General features: G+C 48.5%; 1 protein-coding gene across 1 annotated transcript; it reads left to right on the top strand.

Annotated features, from left to right (window-relative positions):
• The first annotated feature begins 1,550 nt into the window (after positions 1-1,550).
• On the top strand, positions 1,551-10,015 carry FAF2 (Fas associated factor family member 2). The gene is made up of 10 exons (XM_010017289.1): positions 1,551-1,618; positions 2,047-2,181; positions 2,883-2,959; positions 4,107-4,245; positions 5,556-5,641; positions 5,726-5,817; positions 7,231-7,408; positions 8,177-8,348; positions 8,556-8,699; positions 9,226-10,015. The coding sequence occupies exons 1-10, from the start codon at positions 1,571-1,573 to the stop codon at positions 9,406-9,408; spliced, it is 1,254 nt and encodes a 417-aa protein (XP_010015591.1). The 5' UTR covers positions 1,551-1,570; the 3' UTR covers positions 9,409-10,015.
• Positions 10,016-11,256: the final 1,241 nt, after the last annotated feature.

Below are 11,256 nucleotides of genomic sequence, written 5' to 3'. Positions count from 1 at the left end.
TACTTGGGTGGAAATAGCACGTGGAATGTATGAATGGGGGTAGGGTAGGGAAGGGAATAGATGCACCATCCTTCTGCAGTAGAAAAAACAATTCAGTGCATTCTGAAATGGTTAGTTTGTCCATACTGCCCTGGGGGCTTTTAAATGGAGCAAGAAATGGGGGAGATGAAGAGCAGAATTAAATAGGGTTGCTATTGCTACCCCTTCTTGAGCCACCCCAGGAGCTGCACCCTGTGCAGGGTTCTACCAGCTGCCTGGGATGGTGTCTGGAGAGAAATCTGCCAGGTGAGAACATGGAGCACTAAAAATCTGTGGAGTTCTCCTGTCAAAAATGACCTTGCTGGAGAAATTGTCATATTTCAGCACTCTCCTTACATCACCAGCACATGTTTGTGTTGAATTTGTTACACTGCTTGTGGCAATTAATGTCATTGATTGTGCCCATCTAAATAGCTGTTCCTGAAGGGATTGCTGTTTCCTTGGCTTTCTGTAGTCTAGTTTAAAAAAGAACCACAAACTTTTTACTCAGCTTAATTTAAACTAAAAGCAGTTTCCTTCGAAATTGCAGCAGTGTTGATGGTGTCACCTGTAATGAGCTTTCACTGATGGATTCAGAGGATTGTTAAAAGGGTGGCAGCACATTTGTGGCTTTTCTCTGGAAGTGCTTTGGCTCTGTGGCGAGAGACAAGGTTTACAGCTCTGAAATGTTTGTTCAAACACCTCACAGCGAGTGGTGCGGGGAGAGATGTGTTCCTGTGGCAGAGTGACAGGGATGTTCACTGCAGCAGAGATTTGTCCCCATTCAAGGGGTGCTGACATGGCTTCCTGTAATAACAAACACTGTTGTTTGATCAGAAGTTCTGATTGGCACAGGGTTAAAATGCACCTTCCCAAACACTGACAAGAGATCCCAGGGGCTCTGAGGTCTGCCAGTGTGTTTGGACTGTGTTTTCTGCTTTGGGTCCTGCCTGTGCTGGACTGGATTTAAGTTATTTTACTGTAGCATGCCCTGTGATGTGGGAAGACTCCTTCATTGGTGCCTCATTTTGGGTTTAGTCTCTGTTTATGCTTGTAGTGAGTGAAGCAATGGTCATCTTGGGTTTTCAGAAATGCTCTGCCTGTCTTTTAAGTTGATGCTTTGGGGCGATGTTTGAGGGCATATCCTTCCAGAGTGAAACTTGTGGGCAATGTTACGTTAGACTGGGCTGAGTGCAGTTGTAGTAACAGACCTTGGGCATTGCTAACAATTGGCTAATGCTGGGAGAGTGCAAAGGCCTGTTTGAGGTCTCCTGTGTGTTTATGGATTTGGGTTGGCTCAGGTTGCTCTGCTCTTAGAGCAGAGCACTTTAAAGAATATTGTGGCAATGTGTTGCAGTAATTCTTGTCTGTGCTCATGTTTTGGAAGGAACAGTAAAAACATAGCACCTCCCTGGCACTCATCTTAGAAACAGAGAATTGTTTAGGTTGGAATAGACCTTTAAGATCATTGAGTCCAACTATAAACACTGCCATGGCCACCACTAAACCTGCTTTTATTCTCCTCCTTCAGGACCTGACCGGCATAGAGTCCATGGACCAGTGTCGTCACACATTGGAGCAGCACAACTGGAACATAGAGGTACCTCTGCAGAGAGGATTTGTAGCAGTTTCCAAGTCCTTGGGTTAAATAGAGAATTCTGTGGGGAGGGGGAGCCCTACTAGTAAGCTTTAACCTGTCAGCCCCTGAATTTACACTAATAGCTCTTTATAACAGTATCTTGATGCATGTGGAGAGCTGGTTTTGGGAGCACACAGCAGAGTTATGGCTGTAAACAGTCACTTGACTGGCACATGTCCTGTAGCACTGTGCAGGCTGCCATGGAGAGAGGGCTTGACATCCAGAAAAAAGTATTGGTAGTTATGGTTTGTAATGAGTTGTGCTTGTCCAGTGCTTTGGGGCTGTGAATGACTAACACCTGCTGTTAGTGTCCAAAGTATAAAAAGAAAAGATATTTTCTGCCATCCTTATATGTCTAAAACCTCCCTTTGCCCTTTCTTGTGTCAAAGGCAGCTGTACAGGACCGACTAAATGAACAAGAGGGTGTCCCAAGTGTCTTTAATCCTCCTCCATCCCGGCCGTTGCAGGTCAATACAGCTGACCACAGGATCTACAGCTATGTTGTCTCAAGGCCACAACCAAGGGCAAGTTATCTTAGAGTGGATTTTGTTCATTCTTGGGTGACTCTGTGAACAACAGAACTTGCAAGCAGGGAAAGGAGTTGTTTTTGTTGTATGCTGTTATCTCCTTTCTAAATATGTTACCTTCTGAAAACAAAATGTAGAGCTATTCCTTCTGCCTCTATTACTGCTGTGGGCATTTTCTCCATGGTGTGATTCACAGTATGAAACAACCTTCTCTGTGTCATAGAATGCCTTGCTGTGGTGTAGTCAAGCTTTTTGATCAGTTCAGGTGGAACAAAGGGCTGTCTGCTCTGTATGGTAGAGTGATAATGGGGTTTTTTATCTTTTAGAGCCCCCAAAAATGTATACTAACTTCCATACAGTATCAGTGACTGGCATTAGTGTTTCACAAACAGATTTGCATGAGCACCTCTAAGACTCGGTGCTGTTAATCCCTTTGTACAGTTAAGCAAATTAGCACAGAGCAGAAGCATTGCTGCTTGAATAGTGATGCTGGTTTTCAGATATGTCATGTTAAATTCTGTATGAACTACATCAGTCACGTGTGATTTGGTGTGTGTGAAGCCATACATACTGCTGAGCTGCTTTGCTGTGGTTGGAGCACTGATGCTCCCATGTGTGCTTGATGCTGGGGGACACTCTGCTTTAGCAGACCTGTTCCTGGGGTGGGGACTGTTCTGATCCTTTGTTTCTAATTGCAGGGCCTGTTAGGATGGGGTTACTACTTCATAATGCTTCCATTCCGATTCACCTATTACACATTACTTGATATATTTAGGTAAGTATTTTTTGTGCTGACTCATGTACTGACTGCATCCAGACACACTAGGTTGGATTTGGCTGTGCCTCTGTCACTTGGATCTTTAATGGCAGATTTTCCCATTTATTTGCTCAGCTGGCTTTATCTGTAGCCTTGTAAGGTTCCTACACTGTTTCATAAGAAATAATCTGTATTGTAGAGAAAAACAGCATCTTGCAGCTCTGTAAATTAAATATTGAATTGGAGTTGTAACTCCATATGGCTTTAGAGTTGGAGTGCCATGCAAAGGAAATGCAAACCAGGATCAAACTGTCCAGTATTCTTGGACAAACAGCTTGATCTGAATCATGTCCCATTGGGCTGGGCTGCAGGTTAACCTGCCCTAATCCCTGTATTTGGTAAAACCCAAACTGTAAACACCTCTGCTTTCCCCTTCAGTGTCTGTTGCCTCTTCTCCCTTTACTGCCCTGAAGGGCGAGTTCATCCTTACAGCATTGATGGAGAGAAAAGGGAATGCCATGTGGTAAATATCTAGCAGTCCTGTTCCTTCCATCTGCATTGGTTTGGCAGTTTCCTCTGGTGTATTACTTTTTTTTCCACCTTAAAGACTTTTCCAAAGTTCAGTGTAATTTCTGCACATCAATAGAACCAGATAACATTGATACCTGCCTTGCAGTGAAACTTTTTCAGCCTTGGAGGAATACTGTTGCTTCTAGGTTCATTGGACTCCTGGTGTAATGTTCTCTTTCTGCAGCTCTTTGCATTCTGGAATTGTTAGCCTTGGAATAGCAGAAATGCAGTTTTCAAAGTTACCTGGACAAAACTGTGTGGCTTTTAACAGCCCAGCTTTGACTTAATTCCTCAAACCTCATACTGTTGGTGTGGCTTACGCCTGATGCTTCAAAGGAAGTCAAAACTGTCAATCACACAGAATTCAGATACATGCTGATGGCATGAGATGATATTTGCCTGGGGGGTGGTTTCTGTAGCAGTGATATCAGTTTGCAGCAGGTGGCAGGTTAGGTTGTGATTATAAATGTTCAAGGGTCTCAGCTGTGAGGGTGTTTTTTTTCCTCCTTATGAATGCCAGTGACTGTGTGGAAAAGAGAAGCTGTTCTTCAGAAAGTCAGCAAGCTGAATTCAGTGTCCTTTGCTTCCTTCCTAGGTTTGCTCTGCGTTTTATACGCCCTGATCCTCGTAGTCGGGTCACTGACCCAGTGGGGGACATTATTTCGTTTATTCATATGTTTGAGGAAAAATATGGGAGGATACACCCTGTCTTCTACCAGGGAACTTACAGCCAGGTCAGTGTCACATGGTGGTGCATAGATCCTGGGGAGATGGAAAGTGGGGATTTTGCCAGACAGTATCAGGGCCTACATGGCAAAAAAAAATTTTATCTAAAAGCTTAGTGTTTATCCCCAGGCTCTAACAGGGTAATGGAGAGCTAGGGAACAAGTGTATTGGAAAACCAGTGTCTGCCAGGCTTGATGATATGCCAAGCCTGCAAAGTTGGAAAGCAAAGCTGCTCTGAGTGTTCCTCGACTGTCTGTATGGCTCTGTAGCTGACAGCTATTCTTTGTAATGCTGCCTTTGTTTTCATAAGCTGATGTGGTATGCCAGAGCCTGTCCTTCTGTTCACCAAATTGGGATTGACTGCCTGGGCTTGTATTACAATGCAACTCCAGAATTTGGTGTGGAACCTCAAAATTGTGAGAGGGAGCCCTGGAAGAAATTACAGGAGGTGAGAGTTCTGCATGTTAGATCTGGGCTGATGGTACCCTCTGTAAAAGAGGGACGCTCAATGGGTACTGCCTCTTCTGCAGCTTCTCTCAGTCTGGCTGATGGAAGGGCCTCCTGCAGCAGTGCATCCCAGCAGACAGTTGGATCAGCACTGCTTCCTGAGTGCCAGGGAAGAATGTGGAGTCTGTATCTGCTCCACATTGCACTGTGATGGAGCTCACCGCCTCCGCAGCTCTTCTGGCTCCTCTGTCTTGCCTGGAATCCAAACTTCAATAGCCATGGAATGGTTAGGCTACCAAAACTCAGTGCCAGTAAAACAGGGAGCTTATTATGCACTTATCCTGTGGCCTCATTAAGAAATGGTCTAGTTAAGAAACGGGTTTGTGGAATCTAGAGACTGTAGATTTAAAGAGGGGTTTTCTTTTGTTTGCCTTTTGCTCTGTTGGGGACTTCAGCATTATTAACTTATCCTTTTTTAATAGCATTTTCATTTCATGTGGTCTGAAGACTGTGTCCTGTGTAGGCTCGAGTGGAAAGTTCAGCCTTGGCTGCTCTGAGTCTGAGGGATGGAGGAGGGTTCTTCACTGCAGCTGGTCTGGCAGGGCGGTGGGGGGTGGCTTTGCTCAGAGTTCAGTGTTCTCCAAAGCCACCTCCTGAAAGGAGTGTGAGGGAACACCACTGTAGTCCTCTTAAATGAGGGTTTGGTCAGAAGCTCTGACAGGTTCATCCTCCACTGCTGCTTCATTAAAACCGTGCTAATGGCAGAGTAATGGCCCAGGTAAATGTTGTTGAGCTGTGTCCCACATTGTGGGTGCTGCTTTACCCTTGTCTAGAGCCCCTGTAATGTTACCTTCTCTGCTCTTCTGCCAAGGCACTGAATGATGCCAAGCGGGAGCTGCGCTTCCTGTTGGTTTATCTTCATGGAGATGACCACCAAGACACGGATGAATTCTGCCGGTAGGTAGGAGAATGTTAGAACCAAAGGGTTATATTGGCACTTTAAATGCAGCTTCACTCACACAATCTCTTCTCATCCCTTAGCAATACACTGTGTGTACCTGAGGTGATCACCCTCATAAACACCAGAATGCTCTTCTGGGCTTGCTCAACCAATAAACCAGAGGGATACAGAGGTGAGTGTGTCCCTCTTGGGCTTTACCTGTCCCCTCCTGACAACAAGTCAAATGCTCTTTGACCACTAGAATGTGTGTGAAACAGTGTTGGGTTTTGTGCAAGCAGATGAGATTCCAGGGTTGCCTGGGGAAATAAATGTTTGGATGCCAGGGAAATACCTTCTGCTCTTTGCCTCCGCTGTCTGTATGTTTCTGGGCAGTTCTGGTGCTGTGCTTTCTGCTGTGGGCCTTCAGGCTGCTTTCAGTGCCTTGTTAATGGGAGTTAGTGGGTGTGTGCTGAGGATTAAACTGGTGCAGAAACAAGTATCTGACTAGTTGTGCCCTTAACACTGGCTGGTGCTATGCCTGAAGCAAGGAGTGACTTGTTAGGTGCATTCTTTCCCTTTCTGAGACAGACATGTTTACTCCACACCCAGTCTGTCTGTCTCCTCAAAAGTCCTCAGTGAGGTCCTTTTAAGTACTATCTTTCAGAGCTGTTGATACCTGGCCTGCCAGCCTTCTGGTAGGGTTTTGCTGCAAATGGAGCCTTTTCCCAAGTTCTCTTCGTGCTTCCTGTGTTGCTTCTCTCCTGCTGTGAAACAGGAAGGGTCAGGCCAGGAGTTCTGGTACTATATCTGGATCATTCCTAGTTTCATAGTTCAGCTACCAGCTATGGACTCCTTGAAAGAGTGGCTTTTTAAGGAGACATTCTTTACTTACTGCTGTTTCATTGCTGCAATGCTTTGGAGTCACAGCCTAGAAAGCAGAGCTAGAAGGTATTGTGGCCTTTCATTTAATCCACAGGGTGCTCTTCATTTAATTTGAAGGGCTCCATTGGTAATGACTGCTCCAAGTTGCATGTTGTGCCATGCATGTTTTAAGGAGGAGGTGACCAGCAGCCATATAGCAGCCATAACAGTACCTTAAAAGCCCCTGAACTGCTTCATTCCCTGCCTCAAGACAGAGCCCACTTCTGGCAAAAAGAACCTGGATGTGTTCAGAAATGTCCAGGATGGGCACTGCCACCTGCCCATAGCAGTGTTTTCCAGAGTCTGGCCACCCTTAATCATCTCAGCAAGCATTTCCCTGTGCTTGACCTGTGTTTCTCTTCCTGCGGTTTAAGCCCAGGGCTTTTTGTCCTGCTCTGAATGGACATTCAGAGCAGTTTACTTCCTTCCTGCTTGAATTCAAGAACCTTTTTAGTTACTTGAAAGCTTATTTTTTCCCTTCAGTCTCTGTGCTTCAAGCCACTTCCTCCCTTTGCTGGTTTATAGGGTTTAGTTTGACAAAATGGAGGCTGAGGCCTCCTGTGCCTTGAAAGAGATAGAGGCTGTAGAAGCTGCTTTCCTAGGCCCTTGGTGATGGGAAGTGTTTGTGCTGTGCCCCTCGCTGACCCTCCTGGATGGAGCAGTGATGGTTGTGCCTGTTTCCCAGTCTCCCAGGCTCTGCGAGAGAACACGTACCCGTTCCTGGCTGTGATCATGCTGAAGGATCGCAGGATGACAGTAGTTGGGCGGCTGGAAGGCCTCATCCAGGCTGATGACCTCATTAATCAACTGATGTTCATCATGGATGCCAACCAGACATACCTGGTGTCCGAACGCCTGGAAAGGTATGGGACCTGAGCTCCAGTTATGTGGAGCTTGTGGAGGCAGGCTCGGCTCTGCTCTGTTCTGCCCTGCTTCTCCCTCCAGGCACCATTTGTAGGCAAACAGCTTGTCATCTCCCATCCTGTAACACCGTTCCATGGGCTCCCCTCTTCCCAGTGGGATCACTGGTCCATAAATTTAGATTGCCGTATAGCCGGGGAGCTGGATGTGTTGCCCACAACTGAAAGGGTGGGTATGAGTGCTCTGCTGTTCTCTGCAGCAGGAGCAGACCCATGGCATGCTGGAGCTTTGCAGGTAAAGCTCAGGTGATAGTGGAAGCCAAGTGGGAGCAAAGGCACTACAGGCAGGAGCAGAGCTGGTGCCTGCAGGCAGCTGGTAAGCAAATGCTGTTGCCTGGGGTGGCTGTCCTGAATACTGACTGTTTCTGGTAGTGCCTCATGAGCAGGAGCTCCAGCCCCTGGTAGAAGTGGGGAGGTAAAACAGTGAAGAGTCTCAAGTATGAGGCAGGAATCCTGGGCACTATTATGTGCTGTCCACGCTGCCATGCTGCAGTGGGTGAGAAATTGTCTGTGTTCAGTTCATTTCCACTGAACTGAGGGGACACAGTTTGTGGGCCGGGGACTGTGGAGACCCCATTTCCCTGTTTGGAGCTTGTGGTGTTCTGGAGGCATTACCTGATGTGTGTGCTCCTATGAGCTTGAGGCTGGACTTGTACCCTCAGGTCTGCCATCAGCTTGCTAGCCCTGACCGCTCCCTGCTCACATTTGCAGGGAAGAGAGGAACCAAACACAAGTCCTGAGGCAGCAGCAGGATGAGGCATATCTGGCATCCTTACGTGCAGACCAGGAAAAGGAGCGCAAGAAGAAAGAGGAGCGGGAGATGAAGAAGAGGAAGGAGGAGGAAGTGCAGCAGCAAAAACTAGCAGAGGAGAGGCGGCGGCAGGTGAGAGCAGACCTGTGGAGAGGCTGCTGTGCCCTGTGGGATGCTCACTGCTACGTAGGAGCAGTGCCTGCAGTAGGGCTTGTTTTGGAGCTGCTTGTCTTGCTTGGGGCATGAGTGTCCTCAGAGGCACCTGGAGCAGCTGCACTCCAGGGACAAGCACAGAGGCCAGTTCCGTGCTGCCCACTGCCCCTGCGCTCTCCTTTGCAGACACTGCAGGAGGAGAAGGAGCGGAAGTTGGAATGCCTTCCCCCCGAGCCACATCCCGATGACCCAGACAGCGTCAAGATCATTTTCAAGCTGCCTAACGATTCCAGAGTGGAGCGGCGATTCCACTTCACACAGTCCTTGACGGTGAGCTTGGGGCAGAGCTGATGGGGCTTCCCAGGGTATAGGAGGGTCAAGAGATTCTCCAGGTGACTCAGCAAAGCTTTGGTTCCATTGGACTTTGCCAAATGGTGACTTTTGCCAAGAGCCTCAGCAGGCAGAGTTGTTCCTGGGTAGGGAGGCTGTCATGGTGCCTGGTCCCACCAGCTTAAAAGAGATTAGAGGGGAAATGGAAGAAACTTTTTGGGTTTTGTGGGGTTTTTTTGTTTTGTTTTTTTGTTTGATTTTTTTTTTTTTTTTTTAAATCCTGGGAAGCTGGGTCTCTGGTTGCTCTCTATTAAGTAATGGTGTGGGAAGAGCCAGAAACAGTGTCTGGACTCCCCAGGTACTCTGGCAAGTCCCATTTCATGCATGCTGAGAAAATGGTGCTCTCATGTCTGCAGTGCAGTGATGGTGCAAATCTAGTACCATTCCCCCCGCGAGATGCCATGGCTGCAGTCTGGCTGTGTGGTTGCTCCCCCAGCTGGCAGTTATTCCTGTGCTTCTTTCCCAGGTGATCCACGACTTCCTGTTCTCCTTGAAAGAAAGCCCTGAAAAGTTCCAGATTGAGGCCAACTTCCCTCGCCGGGTCCTGCCCTGCCTCCCCACAGAGGAGTGGCCCAACCCACCCACATTGCAGGAGGCCGGACTCAGCCACACGGAAGTCCTCTTTGTGCAGGACCTCACGGACGATTGACACTTCTTTCCAGCAGACACACTATGGAAAGAGAAATTCATATTATTATTATAATACGATATTTTTTTTAAATGACTGCATACAAAGGAGGGATCAGAGACCACGTGGCCTGTGCTGAGTGTGTGTGCACTGGCGAGAGGAAGAGTGTGTGTGCGTGTCCTCACACACCCCTGTGCACAGCCATCCTCTACACTTGGAGGGCAGAGAGGGAGGGGAGCTGGTGTTGCCCCTCCACCCTCCCTGGGGAGGAACAGGAATGGCAGCTCTTGAGAATTCTTGCTTTTATTGACAACAATAATAATAAAACCCCGACAACAACCCTGAACATCTTGTGAAGATTTGATACTGCTGCTCCTGACAGCCAGAACGCCAGGCACCTGAATGTGCTGGGAGTGGGGTGGGAAGGGCTGGACAGAATCTCTTCAGCTTCCCTCTGTGTATAAATATCTTTCCTTTTAATATTTCTCTTGCTTTGTAATGACCAAAGGAGAAGGGGGTTGACTATAGTATTAACTTTTTTGATAAAGAGCTGGTTCGATTCTTACCTGTGTTGGGGTCTTGCCCAGGGTTCTTAGCCTGCGTAGTGTAATAAACTCTGCCTCTAGCATGTCTGTGCCAATGCTTTCTGCCCGTGCCCCCTGCCCCAGCTGAGCACCAAGGAAGGGGTTCTAGCTGCTGCATCTCAACTGCTGGCCTTGAGCTGGTACTTCTGTGCTGGTGCGAGGCAGGAGTGTGGACAGCATAGGGGAGGCAGTGCTGGGGTTTGTGCTGGGCTGCCAGCCTGTGGAAATGAGCTCTGGGCTGAGGCTGGGCAGGAGGGAGATGGCCCTTCCTCTGCTTGCAGGGCTGGGTAACCCCCTCTGACTCAAGTCAGAGGTGGAAAAGATGACATGCAAGGTGGGTGTAAGCTCATGGCTGAGCAGTGGTGCTGTCACCTTCTGCCCAAAGGGAGAAGGGTGGGAGCATGTCTCTTTCCTACCTGGTGATCACCTTTCTGAACAGATAGCCATGCTCTCATGCCATCATGAAGCACAGAAGGGAGAAGGAAGGTCTCTCCATCCCACCCTTTCTGCAAGCTGTAGTAAACCAATCCCACTTTCCTGGTGGCTACAGGCCTTTTTAACAGGGAGAAGGGACCTTTAATTTTCCTCCCCAAGGAAGAGCTGTTTGCCCTTTCTGGCCTTTGGGAGCAGCACAGTTTGGGGGGGTACCAGCCTTGCTCTTAGCCCTGGGGAGCTGGAGCTCCTGCCCTCCTGTTGCATGTGTAGTGTATGCGTCTGTTCTGCTCTGCCTGAAGTGCCAGCCTGGCTGTGCTGGTTTCCTACACAGCTGTGGTGTGCAGGGATCACCTCTAGCTGGAGCGGAGGTGGAAGATGACCCTGGCTACTGTTGGAGCCACCCAGGAGGATGCCCTGTCCCAGGGTGGCAGCTGTGAAGGATCTCAATGTGGGAATGAGGGTGGCCTTTGTGCTGCTGGATCACAGACCCCTCTGCAGCAGAGGATGCACAGCACAAAAGGGATGTGGACATGTTGGAGTGAGTCCAGAGCAGGGCAATGAAGGGCTGGAACGGCTCGGCTCTGGAGCCAGGCTGAGAGAGCTGGGCTGGTTCAGCCTGAAGAAGAGAAGGCTCCTTAAGGGGAGACCTTAGAGCAGCTCCAGTGCCCAAAGGGGCTACAGGAAACCTGGAGAGGGGCTTTGGACAAGGGATGTAGGGACAGAACAAGGGGAATGGCTTTAACCTGCCAGAGGGGAGATTTGAAATGAGTTCTTAGGCAGAAGCTCTTCCCTGTGAGGGTGCTGAGGTGCTGGCACAGGGTGCCCAGAGAAGCTGTGGCTGCCCCATCCC

This window comes from Nestor notabilis, unplaced genomic scaffold (assembly GCF_000696875.1).
Source record: "Nestor notabilis isolate BGI_N333 unplaced genomic scaffold, ASM69687v1 scaffold14156, whole genome shotgun sequence".
Classification (NCBI taxonomy): Eukaryota; Metazoa; Chordata; class Aves; order Psittaciformes; family Psittacidae; genus Nestor; species Nestor notabilis.
Note: the sequence above shows the minus strand (reverse complement) of the source record. Positions and strands in the feature narration are given on the sequence as shown.

Coding starts and splice junctions, on each gene's coding strand:
- FAF2 (XM_010017289.1), top strand. CDS start 1,571: ATGGACCAGTGTCGTCACACATTGGAGCAGCACAACTGGAACATAGAG. Junction 1,619..2,046: donor AGCACAACTGGAACATAGAG/GTACCTCTGCAG, acceptor CTTGTGTCAAAG/GCAGCTGTACAGGACCGACT. Junction 5,642..5,725: donor GACACGGATGAATTCTGCCG/GTAGGTAGGAGA, acceptor CTCATCCCTTAG/CAATACACTGTGTGTACCTG.